General features: G+C 41.6%; 1 protein-coding gene across 5 annotated transcripts in view; it reads left to right on the plus strand.

Annotated features, from left to right (window-relative positions):
- RAD54L2 (RAD54 like 2) overlaps positions 1 to 26,931 on the plus strand; it is a 116,304-nt gene that overhangs the window by 68,076 nt on the left and 21,297 nt on the right. For 3 of the 5 annotated variants that reach the window (XM_087431105.1, XM_087431107.1, XM_087431106.1), the window contains 11 exons: positions 16,487 to 16,688; positions 17,674 to 17,813; positions 18,282 to 18,398; positions 18,725 to 18,951; positions 19,756 to 19,938; positions 20,079 to 20,212; positions 21,706 to 21,902; positions 22,962 to 23,322; positions 24,031 to 24,208; positions 25,305 to 25,556; positions 25,781 to 25,899. In XM_087431105.1, coding sequence (XP_087287231.1) covers positions 16,487 to 16,688; positions 17,674 to 17,813; positions 18,282 to 18,398; positions 18,725 to 18,951; positions 19,756 to 19,938; positions 20,079 to 20,212; positions 21,706 to 21,902; positions 22,962 to 23,322; positions 24,031 to 24,208; positions 25,305 to 25,556; positions 25,781 to 25,899 — 2,110 coding nt within the window. The remainder of the gene's footprint in view (positions 1 to 16,486; positions 16,689 to 17,673; positions 17,814 to 18,281; positions 18,399 to 18,724; positions 18,952 to 19,755; positions 19,939 to 20,078; positions 20,213 to 21,705; positions 21,903 to 22,961; positions 23,323 to 24,030; positions 24,209 to 25,304; positions 25,557 to 25,780; positions 25,900 to 26,931) is intronic. The other 2 variants (XM_087431108.1, XM_087431109.1) reach the window with 2 other exon arrangements.

Consider the following 26,931-nt stretch of genomic DNA (forward strand, 5'->3'; position numbering starts at 1 on the left):
CCCTTCTTTGCATAATTCTCTTTTCTTCAATGCCCTCCCCCAAAATTTCAGCCACCTAAGTTGCCCCAAACTCTGATCTCTACCTCCTCAGCTCAGTGGTGCTTTACTTCGGCTCCAGCTGTTTATGCTGCAGTAGGAAGTTGTCCCCAGGCAGAGTGGTGGGTGATCGTGGACTCATCTCACGTTGTTAGTGCCATTGAATCAATTCTGATTCCTACCGACCCTGTGTACAGCAGAGTGGAACCCTGCCCAGTTTTGTGGCCTCCTCTCACCTTCTGGTGCTTTATCAGACAGTGCGCCTCTGCTCTTCATAGGGTTTTCATGGCCAGTTTTTTCAGAAGTGGGTGCCAGGTCCTTCTTCATAGTCTGTCTTAGTCTGGAAGCTCTACTGAAACCTGTCCACCATGGGTGACCCTGCTGGTGTTTGAAATACTGGTGGCATAGCTTTCAACATCACAGCAACACTCAGCTGCCACAGTATGACAACTGACAGGTGGGTGGTGTGGTTCCCTGACTGGGAAACGAACCCGAGCTATGGTGGTGAGAACTTATCTCATGAGTTTCCCCTTTTCAGCATTTGCAGTCTTGCACTGCCTGTTTAACACTACCTGAAAGTGCCTTCCTCAAATATTTTCTCCAATTTTATCATCGTTTACAGAGAGCGAGTGTTCCAGTTACTATTATTGCATAACAAATTTATCTTAAAACTTACCAGCTTAAACAGTCATTGTATTATGCTCATGATTTTGTGAGTCAGGAATTCTGGACGGCAGTGGCTGGGCAGCTTTCATTTGGGCTCTCTCGTGCATTTATAGTTATCTGAAGGTTTGACTAGGCTAGACATCCAAGTTTACTCACTTGGCTGACAGTTGATGCTGCTTGTTGGTGGTGAACTTGGCTGACTCTGTCTACTGGAGTGCCCACATGCAGTTATTCCATGTGGCCTGGGCCTTCATACAGCATGGCAGCCTCAGAGTAGTCAGACTGTTTACATGGTGGCTGAGGGCTCAAAATGCAGTGTCCCAGATCACAAGGCAGATTTTGCATTGACTTTTATGACCTAGTCTCAGAGGTTGCATGGTGTCACTTCTGCTCTACTCTTTTGGGTTAAGCAGTCATGAGTTCACCTAGGCTCAAGTGGCGGGGGGGGGGACACTCCACCTCTTATTAGAAGAGTCAAAGCATTTGCCACCATTTAAGAAAAAAATCACTGCAGAGGGTTAGTTCAGGACCAGTTACTCTCTCACAGCCAGAAGTGGAAGTTTATTCCTTAAGTTCTATAATGTTATATAATGATGTTCTAATTTCCACTGATATTTCTTTTTTGACCTATGGATCATTTAGAAGTGTATGGTTTATTCGGAAGTGTATAGATACAGTTGGGAATTTTCTACTTATCTTTTTGTTTTTTATTTCTAGCTTAATTCCACTGTCAGATACATACTATGAATGATTTCAGTTGTTTGAAATTTGTTCAGGTTTGCCTTATGGTCCAGTGTATGGGCAATTTTGATAAATGATGCATGAGTTGTTGAAAAGAATGTGTGTTTTGTCATTGTTGAGTGAAGTGTTCCAAATATGTTAGTTGATTCAGGTTTGTTAATTGTTTCCTTTAGCTCTTGTGTAGCCCTACTGTGGTTTTTTTGTCTGTTGGCTGTTATTAGTTATTATTATTATTTTTTAAAATTTTTTGTTTATTGCAGTAGCATTGGTTTATAACATTGTATAAATTTCAGGTGTACATCATTATACTTCTATTTCTGCATAGATTACATCATGTTCACCACCCAAATACTAATTACAACCCATCACCACACACATGTGCCGAATTATCCCTTTCGCCCTCCTCCCTCCCCCCTTCCCCTCTGGTAACCACCAATCCAATCTCTGTCTCTATGTGTTTGTTTATTGTTGTTATTATCTACTACTTAATGAGGGAAATCATACCGTATTTGACCTTCTCCCTCTGACTTATTTCACTTTGCATAGTACCCTCAATGTCCATCCATGTTGTCACAAATGGCTGGATTTCATTGTTTCTTATGGCTGAGTAGTATTCTATTGTGTATATATACCACATCTTCTTTATCCATTCGTCCCTTGATGGGCACTTAGGTTGCTTCCAAGTCTTGGCTATTGTGAATAACGCTGCAATGAACACAGGGGTCCATGTATCTTTATGCGTTGGTGTTTTCAAGTTCTTTAGATAAATACCCAGCAGTGGAATAGCTGGATCATATGGTAGTTCTATCCTTGATTTTTTGAGGAATCTCCATACTGTTTTCCATAGTGGCTGCACCAGTTTGCAGTCCCACCAGCAATGTGTGAGTGTTCCCTTCTCTCCACATCCTCTCCAACACATGTTGTTTCCTGTCTTGTTAATTATAGCCATTCTGATGGGCGTGAGGTGATATCTCATTGTAGTTTTGATTTGCATTTCCCTGATAGTTAATGATTTTGAACATCCTTTCATGTGTCTGTTGGCCATCTGTATATCTTCTTTGGAGAAATGTCTGTTCAGGTCTTTTGCCCATTTTTTAATTGGGTTGTTAGTTTTTTTGTTGTTGAGATGCATGGGTTCTTTATATATTTTAGAGATTAACCCCTTATCAGATGTATGGTTTGCAAATATCTTCTCCCAATTGTTAGGTTGTCTTTTCGTTTTGTTGATGGTTTCCTTTGCTGTGCAGAAGCTTTTTAGTTTGATGTAGTCCCATTTGTTTATTTTTTCTATTGTTTCTCTTGCCCGGTCAGACATGGTGCTTGAAAATATGTTGCTAAGACCCACGTCGAAGAGCGTACTGCTTATGTTTTCTTCTAGAAGTTTCATAGTTTCAGGTCTTACATTCAAGTCCTTAATCCATTTGACCTTAATTTTTGTGTCTGGTGTAAGGTAAGGGTCGACTTTCATTTTTCTGCATGTGGCTATCCAGTTTTCCCAACACCATTTGTTGAAGAGACTTTCTTTTCTCCATTGTATGTTCTTGGCTCCTGTGTCAAAAATTAGCTGTCCATAGATGTGTGGGTTGTTATTAGTTATTAAAAGAGGTATGTTAGTCTCTCACTATGATTGTAGATTTGTATATTTCTCCTTTTTGTTTTGTCAGTTTTAATATATTTTGAAGCTAAGGTATTGTGTGCATACAGATATGATATTGCTATATCTTCTTTGTATATTATATTGATCCTTTGTCATTATTCTTTTTATTTCTAGTAATACTTCTTACCCTAATATCTCTTTCACTTGATGCTGGTATAGATACACCAGCTTTCAGTTAGTGTTTATTTTTTTACTTTAAACTTTTTTCTATTCTTATTTAAGTTGTGTCACTTGCTAGCACCAGATAGTTGAGTCTTGTTTTCTTTAATTCAGTCTAACAGTTTTAGTCTTTTAATTGGAATATTTAGTTCATTTATATTTAATGTAATTATTGATATAGTTGTGCTAAAATTTATCATCTTACTATTTATTTTCTGCTTCATCTTTGTTTTTTTTCTTCTTTTGGGTTAATCAATTTTTTTTTTGTTTTGTTTTGTTTTTTAAATGATTCAATTTTCTCCCTACTGGCTTGTTAGTTATACAATCTTTTACTATAATTTTAGCGATTATCTGAGTTTACAGTATGCATCCTTGTCTAATTTAAATTGTTGCTTTTATTACTTTCCCAACTATATTAGGACCTTAGAACACTTTAGATTTGTTTACCTCTTTCCTGCCTTTTATGGTTTTGTTCTTATGCATTTTAATTCTATATATTTTAAATACCATTGTTGTTGTTTTTCTATAGTCAATATTCATTTATGTTTTCACACATATACCCTTTTTGTTGTTCTTCAGTCCTTTCTTCATTTCTTTTTTCTGTCAGAGATCATTTTCTTTTGTGTCTGAAGGACTCCGTTGGTATTTATTTTTCTGTATTTCCCGAACAAACTTAATTCTGTGTTTTTGTTTGCCTGAAAGTATCTTTATTTTGCCCTCATTTTTGAATAATATATTACTTGGTACAAAATTCTAGGTTGCCAGTTATGTTCTTTTAACATTTAGAAGATTTTCCACTGTCTTCTAGTGGCTTTCATGTCTCACAAATCCATTGTCATTCTTTTTGTTGCTTCTTTGGAGGTAATGTGCTCTCCCCCATCCATGACTGCTTGTACAATTTTCTCTTTGTTTATAGTTTTCAACAGTTTTGCTATAATCTCCCTAGGAATGGTTTTTTTGTATTTATCCTACCTGGCATTCACAGAGCTTCTTGATTCCAGTTATTATATATTTTGTTTCTAGAATTTCCTTTTGATTCTCTCCCTTTTTTTTTTTTTTATTTTTATGAGGAAGATCAGGCCTGAGCTAACATCCATGCCAATCCTCCTCTTTTTTTGCTGAGGAAGACTGGCCCTGGGCTAACATCCATGCCCATCTTCCTCCACTTTACGTGGGATGCCACCACAGCGTGGCCTGACAAGTGGTGCATCGGTGTGCGCCTGGGATCCGAACCTGGGCCGCCAGCAACAGAGTGCATGCACTTAACAGCTACGCCACAGGGCCGGCCCCTGATTCTCTTTTTTAAATATTCTGATTACCTGGTGACATTCTCCATCTTTTCGTTTATTTTCTCCATTTGTTTCTTTGTTTTCTTGCACATTTTATCAGAGTTATTTTTTTAGTATCTGGATCACCACTGATTCTGGTTCTGTTGTCTGTTTACCCTTCTTTGTTGTTTATCATTTGGTCTTGCCTTCTGACATACCTGGTAAGTTTTCATTGAATGCTGGGCATTGTATATAAAATTGTAGAGATGATGGATGATGTTTTTAGAGAGGGTTTCCCTTTCCTCTTCTAGGCAGATGTAGTGGGGCTTATCACCTTAATCCAGTTGGGCAGAGCTGAATAAAAGCTGAATATCTAATACTGGTACATCTCTGCTTTTAGGGTGCAGCCATCCCATGAGTTACAATTGAGAGCCAAGGTGTTCACTGAGCCCATCTGCTCTGGTGGGCCCTAAATACTAATCCTTGTCTTCTTTGCACCTTGAGATTGCAGAAATATCTGCTCTGCTTTTCGGTGGCTTTCTGCTTAGCTTCTTAGCCTCCCATCTCACTCAGCTTTAGAATGAAGCAAATGACTTGAACAGAAAATGAGCTGAGTGTTTGGCTCAGTTCTGCCTTTCCCTTCTCACCAGGATCTTGGCTCCTCGTGTCTCCAATTTTTGTCTTTTTAGCCTCATGGAATTGTCAAAAATTCTTCTAGTTTCTTTGCCTCTTAGTAACAGCTCTCTGTTTGCGTGACTTAGATTCTCAGCTTCTTGCCCCAGCACCTAGACTTGGCAAAAGAGGGGAAAAAAAGGCTGTAAAATGTTGCCTTACGTCTTCTCTGGAATCTTGTCCCTTCAACTCCTGGTTGTCTCAGCATTTCTTCAGTGCCTTCAAAAGGTTTTTTGTTGTTTGTTTTTTTAAATTTGATAACATGTTTCTAGCTGTTATTGGTGCAAGCGTTGGTTTGCCTCAAGCTATTTCATCTTAGCAAGAAGCAGAAGCACCAAGCCAACTTTAAAATATATATGTTCTTATTGAGGTATTATTCATCATTTTAAAGTCTACAATTCAGTGATTTTTAGTATATTCACAAGGTTGTGCAACCATCACCACTGTCTAATTTCAGAATATTTTCTTCACCTCAAAAATAAGCCTTGTTACCCATAAGCAATCACTCCCATTACCCTCTCCCCCAGCCCCTGGCAACTACTATCATACTTTCTGTCTGTATAGATTTACCTGTTTTGAGCATTTCTATAAATGGAATCATGCAATATGTGGCCTCTTGTGTCTGACTTCTTTAACTTAGGATAATGACTAAGCCAAGGGCCAGTCCCAGTGGCCTAGTGGTTAAGTTTGGCGCACTCTGCTTCGGTGGCCTGGGTTCAGTTCCCGGGTGTGGACCTACACCATTTGTCTGTCAGTGGCTGTGCTGTGGTGGCAGCCCACATACAAAAAAAAAAAGGGAAGATTGGCAGCGGGTGTTAGCTCAGGGCAAATCTTCCTTAGCCAAAAAAAAAAAAAAGACTAAGCCAAAGTGTGTGTGTGTGTGTGTGTGTGTGTGTGTGGCAACATATGTATAACATAAAATTTACCATTTTAGCCATTTTTAAGTATACAGTTCAGTGGCATTAAGTACATTCACATTGTTGTGCAACCATCACCACTATTCATCACCAGAATTTTTTCATCATCTCATACTGAAACTCTGTACCCATTAAACAATTACTCCCCATTCCCTCTTCCCCCAGCCCTTGAGAACCACCGTTCTACTTTCTGTCTCTATGATTTTAAGTATGCTAAGTACCTCATGTAAGTGGAATCATACAATATTTTTGTGACTGGCTTATTTCATTTAGCCTAATGTCCTTAAAATTCATCCAGGTTGTAGCATATGTTAGAATTTCCTTCCTTTTTAAGGCTGAATGATAATCCATTGTATGTATATATCACATTTTGCTTATCCTTTTATCTGTCGATGGATACTTGGGTTGCTTCAATGTTCTAGTGATTGTGAATAATGCTGCTATGAACAAGGGTGTATAAATATTTCTTTGAGACTCTGCTTTCACTTCTTTTTAGTATACACCCAGAATTAGAATGGCTGGATCATATGGTAATTCTATGTTTAATTTTTTGTTTTTAATTTTGCCATACTGTTTTCCATAGCTGCTATACCATTTTACATTCCCACCAACAGTACACAAGAGTTCCAATTTATCCACATCCTTGCTAACACTTGTTTTTTGTTTTTTTGATAGTAGCCATCCTGATGGGTATGAGGTGGTATGTTATTGTGGTTTTGATTTGCGTTTCCCTAATGGTTAGTGATATTGGGCATCTTTATATGTGCTGAATGGCCATTTGTATATTTTCTTTGGAGAAATGTCTATTCATGTTCCTTGACCATTTTTGAATCAGTTTGATTTTTGTTGTTGAATTTTAGGAGTTCTCTGTATATTCTGGATATTAATCCCTCCTCAGATATATCATTTGCAAATATTTTCTCCCATTCCATGGGTTGCCTTTTCACTCTGTTGATAGTGTCTTTTTTGTTTTTTTTTTTTTTTTTTTGGTGAGGAAGATTAGCCCTGAGCTGACATCTGTTGCCAATCCTCCTCTTTTTGCTGAGGAAGATTGGCCCTGGGCTAACATCTGTGCCCATCTTCCTCTACTTTATATGTGGGACGCCTGCCACAGCATGGCTTGATAAGTGGTGCGTAGGTCCACCCCAGGATCCGAACCTGTGAACCCTGGGCCAACGAAGTGGAGCATGCAGACTTAACCACTACGCCATTGGGCTGGCCCCTGATGGTGTCTTTTGATGCACAAAATTTTTAAATTATCATGAAGTCCAGTTTTTTTTCCCTTTTATTGCCTGTGCCTTTGGTGTCACTTCCAAGAAATCATTGCCAAATCCAATGTCATGAAGCTTTTTAAAAACCCTGTTTTCTTCTAAGAGTTTTATAGTTTTAGGTTTTACATCTAGTTCTTTGATCCATTTTGAGTTAATTTTTGTATATGGTATAAGGTAAATGTCCAATTTCATTTTTTTGCATGTGAATATCCAGTTTCCCCAGCACCATTTGCTGAAGAGACTGTCCTTTTCCTATTTAATGGTATTGGCACTCTTGTTGAAGATCATTTGACCATATATGTGAGAGTTTATTTCTGGGCTTTCTATTGTATTCCATTGTTCTTTGTCTGTCTTTATGCCGGTACCATGCTGCTTCGATTACTGTAGCTTTGCAGTAAGTTTTGAAATCAGGAAGTGTGAGTCTTCCAACTTCCCTCTTTTTCAAAATTGTTTTTGCCTGTGTTTGTAAATAAAGTTCTACTGGAACACAGCTATGCTTGTTCACTCATTTGTTTATGTATGGCTGCTTTTGAGCTATGATGGCAAAGTTGAGTAGTTGCAACAGAGACCTTATGGCCCACAAAACCTAAAGTATTTACTATGTGGTCTTTTACAGAAAAAAAGTTTGCCAAACCCCGAATATTAAAACTCTTTGCTCATTTCCTCAGCTGTAGTAGATTGTACCACAAATAAGTAAATCAAAAGGAAAAATAATTTGTACAAAGATACTTTTGCCACTGTAGATGCTAATGGAAAATAAGAAAGAGCCCAAATGCCCAGCAACAAGGGGATGATGAAGCATTGTGTGAGTGTCTATCGATGGATGAATGGATAAAGAAATTTTGGTATGTGTACACACACACACACACACACACACACACTATAATATTATATACTCATAAAAAAGAATGGAATCTTGCCATTTGTGACAACATGGATGGACCTTGAGGGCATTATGCTAAGTGAAATAAGTCAGACAGAGAAAGACAAATACCATATGATCTCTCTTATATGTGGAATCTTACTTAAAAAAACAAGCTCATGGATACAGACAACAGATTAGTGATTGCCAGAGACAGGGTTAGGGGGTGGGAGAAATAGATAAAGGGGGTCAAAAGATAAAAAGAAAAATATATATATATGGTGCATTACTGAGCAACAACAAAAAAGATGCAATTTTTAAAAAAATAAAAACAAAAACTTGCAATGCATAAGCCCAGAAGTTCTTGTTCAGTGTAGTTAAATTTCATGAACAGACTATTATCTCATAAGTTATAATGCTACACCAACATTGAGTATTGCACTTTATTCTAGCTTTGTCTATGTCTTTTTGTTCAAAAAAGTATGTCAAAAATATACAAACACATAAATACTTTTAGCAATTTTATAAAGACTTAGTAGTGCTGCAGAAACTAAAATATAGTGACGCTTGAATAGAATGCATTTTCTTAAAAAACAGTAACATATAGCTTTAAAAAATAGATTAGTACTTGTTACATTTTATTTTCCATTAAAACTTCTAAAATTAAAAAAATCGTATATTTCTTATGCTGGAAAATCTCAAACATGATTAAAAAAATAGAGACAATGGTAAATGAACCCTGTGTTCTCAGTACTGTCTTTAATACTTGTTAATACAGGGCTAGTCTTGTTTTATTTATTCCCTCCAACCTTGGATTATTTGGAAGTAGATCCTTAACATTGTAACATTTTAGCTATAAAAACTTCAGAGTGTATTTATTCTCTAACATAATCAAGTCCTAAGGAAACAAAAACCAAAACAAACACAATACCGTTACCACACCTAAATTTTTAAAATCAGTAATTCCTTATACCATAATATATCCAGATAATCCCTGATTATCTTGAAAAAATTATTTTTACTACTAATTTATTAAAATCCTCTTTGTTGTTGTTAGTGCTGTTGAGTTGATTCTGACTGCTAGAGGTCCTGTGTATGGCACAACGGAACCCTGCCCGGTCTTTTTGCACCATCCTCTCACCTTCTGGTGCTATATCAGACAATGCGGTGCTGCTGTTCATAGGGTTTTCATGGCCAATTTTTTCGGAAGTGAGTGGCCAGGTCCTTCTTCCTAGTCTTAGTCTGGAAGCTCCACTGAAACCTGTCCACCATGGGTGACCCTGCTGGGGTTTGAAATACTGGTGACATAGCTTTTAGCATTATAGCAACACACAGCCACCGCAGTATGACAACCAACAGACTGGTGGAGTGGTTCCCTGACTGGGAAATGAACCTGGGCCACGGCGGTCAGAATGCTGAATCTTAACCACTAGACCACTGGGCCTGGCTATTAAAATCCCTACAAGATCCACATTTATAATTTTATTTATTTATTTATTTTTCCCCCCAAAGCCCCAGTAGATAGTTGTATGTCATAGTTGCACATCCTTCTAGTTGCTGTATGTGGGATGCGGCCTCAGCATGGCCGGAGAAGTGGTACGCCGGTGCGCACCCAGGATCTGAACCCAGCCCTCCAGCAGTGGAGCACGCGTACTTAACTGCTAAGCCATGGGGCCGGCCCCCTACAAGGTCCACATTTAGTTGATTTGTCTTTTAAATCTCTTTAATATATAAGCTTTCCATACTTTTTCATTTTCTTTTTTTCCTTGCAACTTATTTATAGAAGAGAAGGATTCGCTTGTTCTGTAGTTTCACACATTTCTAGATCTTGGTGATTGCATCCCTGTGGTTTTCTTTAACAAGTTTAACATAGTTCTTTGTTTAACATAGTTCTTTGTCCCCCGTATTTTTTGCAAATTGGGAGTGAGATATCAAGGTGTATTCAGATTCAGGTTCAGTGTTTTAGCACACATACATCATAGGTTCTGGTATATACATCCTGTCACATCATGTCAGGAGGCACATGGTAAGACTTGGAATCTACTATCTTCGTTTATACAGATGGATTGAGGAAGAAGAAGAGATAGAACAGCTGGAGAAAGGGCCCTGGAAGTGTTTGTACCTTGTACCCTCAATGAATGAAATGTAGGGCTTTTTCTTTCAAAGCTACTCATTTGCCTAGTCATATTTGTCATGGCGGTGTTCATACTCATTCCTGAGAAGCTTATGTAAGTGTTCATTGGTGTTTATGTAACTCTGGTGATTACTGCTCATAGCTGGCTCACGTGAAGGAGAAAGTTCAGGGGTGTTTGTGACCAGATCTGATTCTGTGATTCCTGAACTTGGGTAGTTATAGTCATTGACTTTTAAATCATGTAGACACTAATTTCCCTTTGTTGTCTGTCAAAGCACATGTCTCTTTACCTCCTTGTTGAACCTTTTCTCTTTTTTCCTCAGTAGCTTTTGGTGGGTTATATTCTAGAATTTTGAGGAGGACTTTTTTGAAAGTTAAATTAATTATTTTGATTAGGTTGTAAATTCACGTTTTAATATCCGGAAGGTACAAAAGAGCATATAGTGAAAAGTTACATTTTGACTTAAGGAAAAATTAATTATAGATATTTTGAAATAATTTTATTATTAAGAATAGTTTAAGATGTAGTATATATATATATTTTTTTTTGTAATGCACATTATTTTTTTAAATTTTTTTGTGAGGAAATCAGCTCTGAGCTAACATCCGATGCCAATCCTCCTCTTTTTTGCTGAGGAAGATTGACTCTGGGCTAACATCTGAGCCCATCGTCCTCTACTTTATATGGGACGCTGCCACAGCACGGCTTGACAAGCAGTGCGTCAGTGCACACCCGGGATCCGAACCTGCGAAGCCTGGGCTGCCGCAGCGGAGCATGTGTGCTTAACCACTATGCCACAGGGCCGGCCCCCTGTGGTATATATTATAATGTTATGTAGAAACCAGAAACTTCATAATCATCATGAAGCAGCAATGAAGCACTTGTGAAACACAGACTTACATGACAACAAACTTTAAATATGGGTACCTCTGTAAACTAAAGCTTTTTAACAAGCAAACAGTAGTTGTTAAACCCAGAAGCTGAGGATTCATTCAAAGAATGTCGGGTGGTAATAAGCTGGTTTAGACCTGTATCCTTTATATAAAGGAAAGGGGTAACCTGTGCCTGAACTAAGTGTGCGTGAAAATTGTATATACTATGTCTGATCATTTTAAAATTGCTGCTGCACTTGGCCACATTCAACCCCTGCCAGACAGGAATTCACAGCCAGGCCTCACAAGTTGGAGTGTTTGATAGTGAATTTGTCTGTGATATTGAAAGACTATCAGGTTCTGTTCTTCCTCCTCCCAGAAACAGCCCACTCTGCAAGGCAGAAACCAGAAGAAAGAAATATAACAGTTGGCAACAAGCTCCCACTGCCCAACAGATCAAGTTCAAACCCCTTGGCCTGACATTCAAGGCCTGCCCTCTGTGCTCTGACTTTGTCCTGTCTACCTACTCTAACCTTGCCTCCAACTAGTTCTCCAAGTGGTTACCCAATAAATTTGCTTGTGAAATAGAAACAAAACAAAAGGCTTTAAGGCCAGGAGAGCATCAAAGATCATTATCAGAACCAAGTCAGAGGACCCAGCAAAACAACAAGTTGAAGTGTGCCAGCCCAGTCCCAAATGTAGTTGGTGTGTAGGCCAAGCTGCAGTGTTTGTGGAAGTGGCCATTTAGCAATGGATATCCCCTCTTAGGGAGTCTGCTGTCCAGCTACCTGTTCTTTGGGAGGAGGGGAATTTGATGGCTTCCCCTTTTGGGAGGGAAGAATTCAGAGCTGTGAGTTAGGAGGAAGGTGACAGTAGTATAATATGACAATATTATCTCTTTGGAGGGGTGGGGAGCCTGCAGGAATGATAGTTCTTCTTAAGGAAAGCAGAGAATTGTTGAACTTTCCTCCTGTAGTGCTTCAGATGGAAATGACAGAGGACTGTTTGAAGATGGTAGTGAATTTGGGAGGGAAACTAGTCAGACTTGGAGCTCCACTTTGGAGCTTCTCTTTTAGTTCTCATGTCTGGCTGGACACACGAGCAACAGCATCTTGCTTCCTCAGCAGGTGGAACATGCTCACGTTGCATTCCCAATGCTTCTTGCCACCCTGTACTCTACTGTCTTTGGGAGGTCTTTCGTAAAAGGCCTGCTGTGGATCCGTTGATAATAGAGAGGGACTATGGTGTTTTAACCTCTTGTTCATGTTAATGGTATTGTAGTATCCCATCAGGAGCATTCCTTTTCTGGTGCCTCCCTTGACCATTTCCCCTTTGCTTTTCAAAAAGCAAAGGTTATCTACCTGAAACCTTCAGGGATCTCTCAGTGTGAGGGCCCAAGAAGGTGCTTCCAGAGCTGCTGCGGGGGAGTGAATCACCCTTGGCGTTCACATGTGAGTGTGTGTGTGTGCGTGCACACATGTTCACACCCACCTATCCCCTTCTACCTCTCACTTTTACAGTGGCCATATTAGCTTCCCCACTCCACCCAAACACCAAGCAGTGGAATGTAGAATGCCAGGAAGAAAAGGCCTTGGAAATAGTCCTCCCTGGGACAGGCGTTGACTTCTGTGCCAGTGTCCAGGAAGGATCTTGAGTCTATACCCAAGTTGGTTTGTTGGGTTGGAAGGCCCCTCCTGCTGCTGCTTTGCTTAATTCATTTTAGCCAATATTCAACTGCATGTATTTTCCCAATCATTCCACTGTGTTTAAAGTCTCTATTCCTTTTGCTTATGTTCCTATATCTGCCTAGTATGTTCTTTCTTTCTTTCTTTACTAGCTGGTGCCTACCCGTTCCGTTAGATTAAATCTAGGTTTCACCTTTCCCAAGGAAGCACCTCCATGGCCAGCCCTAGGCAAGGCTGGATTAGGTGTCCTTTCCTGAAGTGTTGTTGCTTTAGGTACTCACCACACTTTAAACATGTTTCCCCATGTGGACCATTCCATTATGCTTTAACACGAGGCCTGGTGCATAGCAGATGCTCAAATGTGTATTAGGCTAAACTAAAAGCAGGGGGCAGGAGAGGCAACAGTGGCTGGTTTGTGGCAGTCTCATGTGGAGAGGTTTAGAATGAAGATGTGGGGGGTGTGTGTGTGTGTGTTTTTAGGAAATACTCATTTTGTGACAACAAAATGCAGTTTGCACATGTCATTTCTGCTTCCCCTTTTGCTTTCTTATTTCTGATCTTTGATTAGGATATATAATTGAAGTTTGCATTCTCTGCACAAATAAATACCGCTACCCAACATGGCTGACTAAGCCCCAGAACTTTGTGTGTTCCCAGACTGTTCAGTGAGGTTGGGAGTATGGAGTTCCATTGAGGTAGGCAGACCTGGGTTTGAAGAATAATATTTTCCATGAAAGAGCTATTGACATCCCCATTTTACAAATGTGGAAACTATGGCTCAGAGAAGTGGAACCCGTGAACAGAGAGCTAGTAAGTGACAGAGAGGCTTCAATGCCAGGATTCCATACCAGGGCTGCTTGACTATGAAGCTCAGCCTCTTAAGTGTCTGCTCCTGTTTTCCTGCTTATTTCCTATATACCCATAGGCAAGTCTTTTTAACTTTTTAGGGCTTCAGTTTTTCATATTTAAAATGAGGGGAGCAAAACTCACCTTGTACTGTTATTGTAAGGAAGAAAGGAGATAAGAAACCAGAAATCATAGTAAAAGCAGCAGCTGCTTTATATAGTCATTGTTTTAGCACTTTATTTAGGCTGTCTCATGTAATCATCATCATAACCTTCTGAGGTTGAGTAATAACAGTACAGTTGTTATTCTCTTTTTATAATTGAGGAACAGAATGGTATAATAAAGGGCAGAGCTAGTGTTCACATCCCACTCCTCTGGCTTCAGTGTCCGTACTGAACCCCTGTGCTCTGTTATCTCTTGGGAAACATTAGTTTCCAACTCCATGCTATTCTAGAATCTGGCATCAATATGAAAGAGACCATAAGGAACTCAGAATGTTAATAGGGCAAGGAGGGGCTATACCAAGCCACAGAAGGTGAACAGTAACAGAGTGTCTGGTACACTCATGATTCCCTGACTTGGCCACTAACTAGTGAGACGGCCCATTTGTTATTTTTCAGTGGTTGAGTGCATAGGATGATATTTTTCTTTTGGCTTGGGGACATCAGTTTACTAGTTCGCTCATTGAGATCTGTGGCAACCCTACCTCCCTTTACCAAAGCCTACAGAGTTAAATGTTTCTTACCCCACTGACAGTTGAATCCATACTGATATAAGTGTTGAATATATAAATGAGGGAGAAGGGACAAATTTCCCTTACAGAAAAATTCCAAATAATAAATGTAGAAGCAAAGAGGGAAATAGAAAACCACCATTAGTAATAATTGGCCCAGGTAAGATCCACTGATGAATATTATAATGAGTGGATGAAACTTTTAAGAAACAGGATATTTGCATCCTCAAAGCCTCAAAGTCCTGCCCTACCAAATATTTTTTTGTACATGGTTTTAATATATGTCCAGAAATTCTTTGACGCCCTTTCCTCCAGGAACTAGAGCTTCATTCTCCTCCCCTAGAATGTGGGCTGGACCTAGTGATTTGCTTCTAATGAATAAAATATGGAAAGGGAAAAATAGTAATTTTAAAGTGGAGAAATCTGGCAGACACCACTTTGAGCAAGTGATCAAGTTTAATATTACCAGTAATAAGTCTTGCTGATGTCATGTGATGTGATGAGGACACTTTACCTCTGTAATATTCCTCTCCCAAAACCAGAACCCTAATCTAATCATGAGAAAGCATCAAACAAACCCAAATTGGAGGGCAGTCTATAAAACACCTGACCAGTACTCTTCAAAAAAGTGTCAAAGTCATGAAAGACAAGAATAGGCTGAGAAACTGCCACAATTTAGGGGACACTAAGGAGACGTGACAAATAAATGCAGTATGATATTCTGGGTGGGATCCTGTAACACAAAAAGGACATTAGTGGAAAACTGATGAAATCCAAGTAAACTTTAAAGTTTAGTTAAACAAAAATAATCCCACCAAAAAAACCAAAAAACTTCCTGAGTCCTTCTTGCCTAAGAGCCAAGTGGCATTGACTAGAGCACCTCAGTTATAGCATTTATGTTCTGGTTTTGAATTCCTCTTACCTTTGGGAAAGACCTTTTTGTTGTGTAGTATGTGTATCTGGGAGGCTTTGGTGGATTTGGAGACAGGCTTATGGTCTGTGTGACTCAAAACCTGACCATCTAGTGAACAGAATGCTGTTTAGCAGATTGAGGAGAGAGATGTGCACATGGACCCTCCTCCCCAACCCCAATCCTTGCTGCTGTTTGATGCTACAAATGACATTCCCTCTGCCAGGAATTTCTTCTGTTTCTCCCCCTGTCCCCAAGGCAATACCTTTAGACATTCTGCTAAGCTTTCAAGGCCTCACTCCCATTTTACTTCCCTTATGATTCCTTGTGTGATCATCTCACGAAATAGTATCTTTGATATTCCTGTGACCCTAAAACGGTTATTCTTGGTTTAGCTAATTACCTCTGGCTGAAAAGTGATATCTTAAACTTTTAAGCTCTTTAAGTCAGTTGGCCTACCCCTCCTGTGATATTTAGCACACTTTGCCTTATTATGTCTAGAAAAAAAACTCTTTGAAGGGAAGGAGTCTTATAAATATCCCTTGAAGCATCTAGGACAGTGCTTGCCATGTTGTAAGCCCTCATTAAATGGCTGGTGAATTGAATGAGTGAACACTTTAAGACACTGAAAGGAGGAGTATTCTCCCTGTTGGCAGATGAGACTTGCTTAGAGTCACACAAGTGAGTGTGAGCTGTATTTGGAAGCCAGCTGTCCCTTTCTGAGCAGTCTGAGGCCAAGAAGCTTCCCCACTCTGATCATAGTGCTAAATTATAGCAAGAGTGATAGCTATCTTTTGTTGTGAGCCTACTGTGGGCCAGGCTTGGTTCTAGGCATGCACACTATTTAGTCCTCACAACAGCTCTGAAGTGTGGGCATCACTATCATCATTTTATAGATAAGTCCATTGAAGTTCAGAGAAGTAAGTAACTTGCCTTAGATCATCAGCTAATAAGTTGCTGAGCTGAGAGTTGAACCCAGGTATGTGTGGCATCAAAACCCATTTTTTCCCCCAGTACAAGTTGGTCCCTGGCACCTCTTTCCCCTTGTCTTTTCAGACCCATCCCTGGAAGACATGTGTGGCACTGAATGTGCCCAGCTGGAGGAAGATGGGCAGCAGCCACCACGGTGCACTTCAACTACCTCATCTCAGTCTGAGCCTTCAGAGCAGCTTAGGCACCACCAAGGCAAGAGCCTAGCCTCCGAGGACCCCAAAAAGAAGAGAGCTCAGAAGCCCTCCCACATGAGGAGAAACATACGGTGAGCTGTGCGCTGGGTAAGAGAAGAAGAGAGGGAGTAGAGGTATTACCTTCATTTGAAGGCTGTCAGTAGCAGAAGGACTGATTTGAGTAGGAGACTTCTTTCCAAAGGAGAAGAGTGTAAGCTGTGTGTCTCAACTAATAGCGAAGATGCAGCTCAGGACCACTGGGCCTGGACTGTCAGAGGATGCAGGGTAGATGTGGATGGCACTCCAGCACCACTGGGGAGTGTCTCACTCTCTGGAGGCCCTGTGAAGCAGCCCAAGAATGATAGAGTGCTCTGGTGGGCTCTGTTTATTCCTTTATTTTTTCCTTATGTCTCAAAAGGAAAGGAGATAAAAGAAGTTGAGCTCGTATCTTCTTAGAACTCAACTTCAGTTGGCCGGGGACTGTCTCGTCCAAAGCAGAGCTTCCTCCTTGAGCTAAGCAATCAGCAGATGTGAACTTCCTTAACTATCCAAATCCTCAACAGTCTTTCCTTCTACCAAATAACAATTTTGCTATTAAAGGAGAAAAATGATATCTTTTTCTCTTTCTACCCTCATCTTTTTTCTTTTTTAAACATAATGACAACTTGAAAATATTGCTCTAAGTTTGGGAAATAAGGGTGTAGAATCCATAATCATACTTTCCTCTATAACAGCTCTATGTTTTAATACTGCTTTTCAGCTTTATGAATCACACATTACTCTATTTTACTCTTGATCTATTATGTGCAGAGATGAGTCGGCAGGAGCATCTGTCAGGAAGTTAAATGATATGAAAAATATTTTAGCCCAGAACCACCTGACCCCTAAAGTACCCTCCCACCCTTTTTTTTTTCTCTTAACCTTGCCTGTTGCATGGGTGTAGTGGGACTGATGTAGCTTCTCCTTCTCCTGCCTCAGCTCTCTGAGCTCAGCACTGACGATTTCCCTCTTTAGCTTGACATTACATTGCCCAAATGTCAAGTGAACCCACGTGCTCTCTCTCATTTTAATGTTTAGAAAGCTGCTCCGGGAGGATCAATTGGAGCCAGTTACCAAAGCAGCACAACAGGAAGAGTTGGAAAGAAGGAAACGCCTGGAGCAGCAGAGGAAGGATTATGCAGCCCCCATTCCCACTGTTCCCCTGGAGTTCCTTCCCGGTAAGCAGTGGAGGTGGCAGGAAAGACCCTGTACTGCAGGGAGAAGAGGGCCTCGGTATGCACAGTGGTCAAGGACAGATCCTGGAATAAGATCGTGGCCTCTTAGGAATCCTTTCGTGTCATCCAGCTTCTTGGGAGCACACGATCAGAAGGGTCTCATTTAAAAAGTTAAGATGGATAAGAATGTACTCCTGAAATTGATCTTATTTAGATTTTTCCCCTGTAACTTTGGATCTTAACTTGTTAAGGGATTAGGACCTTTTCTAGTGGTTAGGTGGATACCAGGAAGTAAGAACCAGTAGAGAAAAGGGAATTTGGAACGAGGGCTGAGGTTTTTGAGATGTCCTCTACTCTCCTCAGGGGGTATTCCCCTGAGAGCAACAAAGGAGGAGGGATGGTGAATCATTTTGGGAAATATGTTTGAGCTAAATATCGTTTTGACATTCCCTTCCATCTTTCTTTTCCTAGAGGAAATTGTCTTAAGAGCAAGCGATGGTCCCCAACTGCCTCCTCGGGTCTTGGCCCAGGAAGTCATTTGTTTGGACAGTAGCAGTGGCAGTGAGGATGAAAAAAGCAGTCGAGATGGTAAGATCGAGCCAGAGGTGCTTCTCATTCATCTTGACCCAGTGTGCACCCTGAGAGACTGGCTGTACATTTGAGTAGGAAAGAGTTCAGTCCTTCCTCATTCAGTTTGGGGTCTGACTGTGACAAATTTCTGAATCTCCTTGGTAAATGTAAGTTTTTCCCTTGTCTTAGCTTGAAGTTGGAAGAGAGAAATAATAAAAATCAAAATTTTCATAAGTGATGATAAGTTCTAACTTTGTTTCCGTGCACTTTTGCTTTAACAATGGGCAGTAAATTATCTCTGCTCCCTGGGTTTTTGTTTTGTTTTGTTTTGTTGGCTGTCTCAGAGGTGATTGAACTGAGCTCTGGAGAGGAGGACACTCTGCACATTGTGGACAGCAGTGAGTCTGTCAGTGAAGAGGATGAGGAAGAAGAGAAGGGTGGCACCCATGTGAATGATGTCTTAAACCAGCGTGATGCTCTGGGGCGGGTCCTTGTCAACCTGAACCACCCTCCGGAGGAGGAGAATGTCTTCCTGGCCCCACAGTTGGCACGGGCAGTGAAACCTCACCAGGTACTGTAAATCTTGACTCTCCTCTTCGTTTCTTTTCAGCTTCCTTGCTGTGGACGTCCCCTGCTGGTGGTTGTTATTTCGCAGCTCGCGAAGTACTTGTTTGGTATCGCAAGCAGCTATTGGAAAGGCCTGATCCTTTCTCCTAGCAGTTGATGCTTTAGGATTCCTGAAGAATGGGAAGGGACAAGCCTCAGGTTTGCCCTATCATGTAGAAAGCATTGGATCTCTTGGCTTAATAATCTTGATCCTCCTTCTGTGAGATATGCAAGACTGATTGAGATGATCTCTGGAGAGCAGTGCTTTAATTAGGACCTTGTGGCTCCAGAAGAGTTGTGAGAGTCAGAAGTCTGAGAAACTTTCTGATAGGAGGGAGCAGAATAGTTTGTGTTGACCCAGAGCCTAGAATCAGAACCAGTGAGTGAAAATTTCATGAACACAGAGGTTGACTCAATATAAGCACTCTAACAATAAGAACTGCTCCTCATGGAATGGGCTGCCTTGAGGTGAGCAGCCAAGGGCAGCCAGGCCAAGGCTGGTTGAAAGACCCTGTCAGGAATTTGGTACTGCAGATTCTTCTCTCAGGTGGGCCATTGTACCAGGTGACTGCTTTTCTGTATTTTCTCCAAGAAGACTGTCGCCAGTAGACTAGTCAGGGTACAGGGAAACTTCTGTAGCCATCCACACCAGTTGTCTAGTATAATGTCTGCTCATTTACTTAATTCTTACTAATTCCAAAGTGAGTAAAACTAGAGCCCTGGTCTTTGCCAGTCCCTCTGACATTTGTCTGTGTTTGTCCCTTGTCAGATTGGTGGGATCCGGTTCCTGTATGATAACCTGGTTGAGTCCCTGGAGAGGTTTAAGACCAGTAGTGGCTTTGGCTGTATCCTGGCCCATAGCATGGGTCTGGGGAAAACTTTACAAGTGATCTCCTTCATTGATGTCCTCTTCCGCCACACACCAGCCAAAACTGTCCTTGCCATTGTGCCGGTAAGAATTTGGGAAGGTACCACTTAGTTACCCTTTTGAAGAGCTCGGGGTTAATGCCTTACTGGGCACTAAAAAACTTGATGAGCTCAGCTCTCAGCTTGTTCTTTAAAACTTTCTTTTTGGACTTGGCTTTCTGACAGGTTAATACTCTTCAGAATTGGCTGGCAGAGTTCAACATGTGGCTCCCAGCTCCTGAAGCCCTTCCAGCTGACAACAAGCCTGAAGAAGTTCAGCCTCGGTTCTTTAAAGTTCACATCTTGAATGATGAGCACAAGTAGGTGGCCTGCCCTCTCCTCTTTGCCCCTTTCCTTTTAGCCTTCTTCCCAGGATCCACATGTCAAGGCAGTCTATTTGGATATATGCCCTGTCCTCCCAGATTCCTTTTGGTTGCTTTTTTTTGGACTGCTTTCTTTCTTTTTTTTTTTTTTTTTTTGAGGAAGATCAGCCCTGAGCTAACATCTGCCAATCCTCTTCTTTTTTGCTGAGGAAGACTGGCCCTGAGCTAACATTTGTGCCTATCTTCTTCCACTTTATGTGGGATGCCGTCACAGCATGGCCTGACAAGCGCTGCATGGATGCGCGCCCCGGATCCGAACCCGGGCCGCCAGCAGGCTTAACCGCTAAGCCACAGGGCTGGCCCCATCCTTTTGGTTTCTTGATGTGTCCCTTTCTCTCTTCTTTTTTTTTTTTTTTTTTTTTAATTTTTTGTTTATTGCAGTAACACCTTTCTCTCTTCTTGCTATTCATTTTTTCTCAGCCTAGCTTTTCAGTAAAGTCAGAGTTACGTAGCCTGGGAGATTTCTTGTGTTCTGCTTGAAGAAGCTTTTATGCCCTGAAAAATCTGTGTGCGTGGTCAGATTTTCCCATTTATATAGTAATAAAATTCAACATGATAAAGTGAAACTTTCCGTTTTCTAACTTTTCACCTCTTACATTTCTCTTTTCTTAGAAACCTAATCATCAGTCTCTTCTTTTAAGCACAGGTCTGCAGTTGACCTTTAATGGTACAACTTCCAAGCTTTGAAAGGTGCAAACCTTTCTTTGTTTTAGATTTAAATAAAATTGTTTTCCATTCCATAAATTCAACCTGATTTCCAGAAATCTAATATCAATGGATAATTGAGAAGGTAGACTTTCTTTTCTGTAAAGGCTGCCTTTTATGATGTTTGGTCACGCACATCAAAATGAGGAGACTGTGAGTGGCCCCACAAGTGGTTGATCACCTGCTCTTCTTTCTTAGATTTCAGGACTGTTAGTTTACTTGCAGTTAATGAAAGACAGGCAGGGCTCAGTTGTTTAGGAGTGGAGGGACTGTGCTGAGTGTCATCTGATTTCTGCTACTCTTTCTCCTTTACTGCTTGTCGGTGGCTCTTTATTTACCAGGGCTTGGGCAGGTGAAATGCAGAATGTTCCCTTGCTTTTACTACCTTGTATTTATTATGGGAATAACTTGAAATTCTCCCTCTAATGTAGAATTGTAGTCATGCATGTACATCCAAGGAGGTTGTCACTTTTGCTTGCCTTGTGCCATTGAATTTCTGGTTTTTGCTGTTTAACTCTCATCGGTGACCCAGTTCATCCTTAGTGCAATTAGTATCTTTAGGATACTGGGAAAGTTCTTGGCAGCTGACCAGCCCTGTGGTGTTGCTACATGAAGTCTTTGGCAATAAGAAATTCTAAATATACATCAACACAGCTTTGATTGTGAGAAATTCTTCCTGGGGAGCAGGGGAAGCAGTAATATTTTCTCTCTGTTCACTCTTGCAGGACAATGGCAGCTCGTGCTAAAGTGATGGCTGATTGGGTGTCAGAGGGTGGGGTACTGCTGATGGGGTACGAAATGTACAGACTCCTCACTCTGAAGAAATCCTTTGCCACGGGTAGACCGAAGAAAACCAAGAAACGTTCTCACCCGGTCATCATTGATCTGGATGAGGAAGATCGACAGCAAGAGTTTCGGAGAGGTGGGCAGCCTTGTCCTGAATACTCTTAGGCATGTTTCAGGGAAAAAGAAATAGCACCTACTCAAATGTGAAGCATTATTGATGTGAGTTGTGTTGTTGTGAAACAGAAGTCCTGATCCCCAAGATAGATGGGATGACCTCCACTGGCTCTCAGAAAGTACTCCTTTCTCTGCAGGCAGTGGAATTCTGGTTAGGCCAGGCCACAGACTGGCTCAGGGAAGATTCCCCTGCCTGTCTGGCCCTGTTTCTCTCACAAAACAGCTGGGAGAGTAACTGCTTCCTTGACCACTTCCTAGAGATATTCTGAGATACCATTTGGAAAATATTTATAAAGTATTTAAATCACTAATATACAGAGTAGTAATAATGTTTATGAATTTATAAAAAAAGAATTTATCCCATTTTTTTTAAGTGAAAGCCATTCTTCTTGTAGTTCTACTTCCTCTTCTCAGGGGCCTTTGCCTATTTGGGGAAGAAAGTTTTTTTTAGAGTTCAGAAGCTGTTTCATTTTATAGGTCTCTTCATCTATGAGATTACGTTTGTTCTAGGTTTGCTTCTGTGGTAGAGCTGGGATGAATTTGCCATTTAGCAATGACTGGCGAGTAACTCCAAGAAGACCTTATCTTTTAGCTAGCTCCCACCAGCCAGTCCTCAGATGGCGCCAAGATACTGCCAATGGTGAGAGCCGACTAAAGTGTCTGGATTATTCCTATCAGTTTCATCCAGACTCATTTTCAATCCTAGGCTGATACTCTATAAAGACATTCTCTGCTGCCCAGTTGGTGTAAGCCCTAAGAATGCAAGTCAGTTTTGCTCTTAGCCTAAAGGGAAAAAAAATAACGAAAGGAAAGGGGAAAAAGGGATATTTACTGCGAGAGTCAACAGGCCAGGTTAATGTGTCACACCAAATGCACAGAAGCTTGGATGGCTGGCTCCCTTTCACCAATGAGGGCTGACTCTTGCTTTCCTGCTTCCTTCATTTCTTCTATCTCCTCCAGGGTGCACCCCTACTTCTCATATTGTTGACTAAGAGCAGGCCCTCTCACCCTCTGACTCCAGATCCTCTTCCCTCCCTAGAGTTTGAGAAGGCCTTATGCCGCCCTGGCCCTGACGTGGTGATCTGTGACGAGGGACACCGCATCAAAAACTGCCAGGCCAGCACCTCGCAGGCCCTGAAGAACATTCGCTCTCGCCGTCGGGTGGTGCTGACCGGGTACCCCCTGCAAAACAACCTCATCGAGTACTGGTGCATGGTAGACTTTGTGCGCCCAGACTTCCTTGGCACCCGGCAGGAGTTCAGCAACATGTTTGAACGCCCCATCCTGAATGGGCAGTGTATTGACAGCACGCCTCAGGATGTCCGCCTCATGCGGTACCGGAGCCACGTCCTGCACAGCCTCCTGGAGGGTTTTGTGCAGAGGTGAGCCATCCTCAGGGCCCTGTTTTCTGAATCCTCAGAGAGCCCACGGTGTAATGGCATGCCAAGGCTATCCTGAAGGAGAAATGTTGTTACAGTGAGAGGGCCCCTTCCTAGTGGGGCAATAGTAAAACTTTGCTTTTACTGAATAGCTTTTCCTGAATAGCTAGCAGGATGGATAGGCACTGTTTCATCCTGTGAAAGTTTGGCCTAGAAGTACTTCTCTCAAAAGTTAATCTTTGCAGTTTAGGGATTCCCGCCTTACTTGTTGAGAGAAGCAAGAGAGAGCTAGCATTCTGTTGACTTGGGTGAAAGAATAGAAGTGGTTCTAAGGGGCATGACCTTGACAGTTTCAGCATCTCCATAGATGTAGCTTAGGCTAGTCTAAAGCGTTCCCCTTGTTTTTCCTTGTTAGGATGGCATGTGAGAGAAAGATTAGAGAAGAAGCCCTAGATCAGGGTAAGAACCTGGAGTTCCCCTGGTTTCTGGAGTGGACCTGAGACAGGTCACTCTGCCTCTTTGCTTTAGTTTTCATCCTTAAAATGAGTTTCTTCTTGATGGTTGCTGAACCAATCCTCATTATTGCAAGGCTGCTGTGAATGTTGAGATCCTCAAGAGGGAGGTATGGCAGACGTGCAGGGTTCTGTTTTTATCCTGCACTGACCCCTCCTGGCCACACTGCCATGTCAGTTCTGATCTTTACCTTTGTAGGAGAGGCCACACTGTGCTGAAGATTCATCTCCCTGCCAAGGAAGAAAATGTGATCCTGGTGCGGCTCTCCAAGATCCAGCGAGATTTGTACACACAGTTCATGGACCGCTTCCGGGACTGTGGTAGCAGTGGCTGGCTGGGGCTGAACCCCCTCAAGGCTTTCTGTGTGTGCTGCAAGGTGTGTTGAAGCCTCAGGGAATACTGAGGTACAGAGTAAGGATTCACATGGTCCCAAGGGAATTACTCCTGCTGGGAGTCCTTGATAAAGGGAGAATAAAGTGATATTCCAAACTTGAGAAATCCCTTCCTTTCTCACTGATTTTTTTCACTCGGAAAAAGGAGGTGATGGAGGAACTCTGTGGGGCAGAGTTTTTGACTGCTAGCATAATCAAGATTCAAGAAATATATAGCTTAGACAAGTTATTAGGGGTACCTTCCATTTGATTCTATATTTAATCAGATTGAGAACTCTTTCATCCTGATAATACTTGAGATGGTTTGGGGACAGCAGGGCCCAGGTATCTTTAGCACTAAGCCTCATGAGCAGGTTGATGAACCTGACTTGTCTTTGATCCGGCGAAGCGCTCCCTCTTGCCTCATGAGGGACCTGTTTCTCTGACAGCTCTCAGCTGACCCATTGGGTATTATTCCCAATTGACCACTGCTTTATAAGTCAGCTGAAGGTATGTGTCTGGGGATAGATGGGGTTTCAAAATATTTCTTTGGAGCCACAGTCCAAGACCAGGGCCAGGAAGCTAAAGCAGACATGGTCTGTGAGGATACTGCAGTGCCAGCATACCCTTCCTACCTGCCCACCTCTCCCCCAGGAATTCTCAACTCCTACCACGAATAGTCCCTGAAATGACTTATGGTTGGTCATCTGTAAGTCAGATACATTTGTCTGTAGGGAGAGATTGGTCTTGTTTCATACAGTAGTTGACTGTAGCCACACAGTGAAAACAGGGACGTTCTTTCTCTTATTTAAATAAGAGTGCAAGGCTTGTGACACAGTCTTTTTGATAATATACCAAACATACCGGCATGTCCTCTAGTATGGACTCTCCCATTCATGTGTCATGGTGATCAGAGTTGGTTAGTGAAAATGAATGTGCAGGCTGTTTGGCTATGTGGGAGTTGGGGATACTTTAATTTCTGATGTGACAGTGTGTGCTGTGAGAGTTATGTATTTGAGCAGGTGCATGTTTCCAGACTCCCTGGGACACCTTTAGATTTTTCTCTGTCCTGTGCCACCTCTCCTTTAACTTGAACCTCAGATTTGGAATCACCCCGATGTGCTGTATGAAGCCCTTCAGAAGGAGAGCCTAGCCAATGAGCAGGACCTAGACGTGGAAGAGCTTGGCTCAGCGGGAACTGGTGCCCGCTGCACGTCACAGGGAATGAAAGGCAAGGGGGAAGACAGCACCTTGGGCTCCTCAGTGGGAGAGGCAACCAACAGCAAGTTCTTACAAGGGGTCGGCTTCAACCCTTTCCAGGAGCGAGGCAACAATATTGTCACTTATGAATGGGTGAGTCAAGTAGATCCTTCTGCAGCCATGGACCACTGCTGAGAATGAATGGTGCAGAGCCTACGTGGGGAGAGGGTGAGGGGGTGCACAGTACACTATACTGCCAAGGTCTCTGCAGGGAACTGTAAAGGTTGCTCATGAGCTGCTGTCTTGGAGGGAGAGAATTTTATTTCTAGTGACCTGGCCATGGACCTGCTCCAAGCTGCCTCATTTCTCTCTTGCAGGCCAAGGACCTTTTGACTAATTACAAGACTGGAGTCTTAGAGAATTCTCCCAAGATGGTACTGCTTTTCCACCTGATTGAAGAAAGTGTGAAGCTTGGGGACAAGATCCTTGTGTTCAGGTAGGAAGAGAAATTCCCAAGCGATGCTGTGTGTCTATGGTAAAGAGTAACACAGCCCCTGTAGAGGGAGACTGTCTGGGGTCACTCAAGCCCCCTTTTCTCTCTCCATGCCTCTGCAACCCAGTACTTCTTGTGAAGACCTTGCATTTCATTTCTTTCTTGGAATTTCTTTCTTTGCCCAATATGATTTCTCTGGAGAGAACAATTTAAAACCCGAGGCTAACATTGGAGATCTATAGTCTAATTCTTCAAATTGTGGCCCAGGCCAAATCTGACCTGTGACCTGTTGTTTACAGCTTGAGAACTAGTTTTTACATTTTTAAGGCTTTTTTTAAAAAAAAAAAAGGATATGCAGCAGAGACTATGTGTGATCTGCCAATCCTAAAAATATTTACTATCTGGCATTTTACAGAAAATGTTTGCTGACCCCTGGTCTAATCTGCTTCTATACCTCCTCAGCATTTTTTTCTTTAAAAAGCTTTGTATATAAGGCCAAATAAGTAATGTGCTTTGTTCCAGAGTCACATTCTCAGTCTGACCAGAGCTTAGAGTTCCATCAAGGCCTGATTCCTCAGGGAAACAGACATAAAGTAGATTGCTTCTCCTTTGTTCTGACTAGCTTATCTCCAGTGACAGCTAAGTGGCAGGAGCCTTGCTTAGGAGCCTCAGAGTCAGGGTTCCCGTGTGTGACACACTCGGGGAGGACAACAGTGATTCTAACTTGGGGAGAGCCTAATGTTCCACTGGCTTTATGGATCACTTCTGAGGAAGCTGGCTCTATAACTTGGAAGCAGTTGAGTAATTCTGTCTTCCTACTAAGACCCGTAATATTGCCTGTGGCCTATAATTAGATCTAATGTATATTCATGCAGTGTTGTTTTTTAATGCTGATGCTATTTGTTACTATGCACTGAGCCAAACCCCAGAATTTTTCAGTTGAGGAAGTAATAGGGTAAAGCATTTTTTAGTGAGGTGGTAGTGATAAGTGTGTGGCTGACTCTGCTCCCATTATGAACTAGGGAGAAAATCCTT

This window comes from Ceratotherium simum, chromosome 5, assembly GCF_057802395.1.
Source record: "Ceratotherium simum simum isolate JZ-2026a chromosome 5, ASM5780239v1, whole genome shotgun sequence".
In the NCBI taxonomy this organism is placed as follows: domain Eukaryota; kingdom Metazoa; phylum Chordata; class Mammalia; order Perissodactyla; family Rhinocerotidae; genus Ceratotherium; species Ceratotherium simum.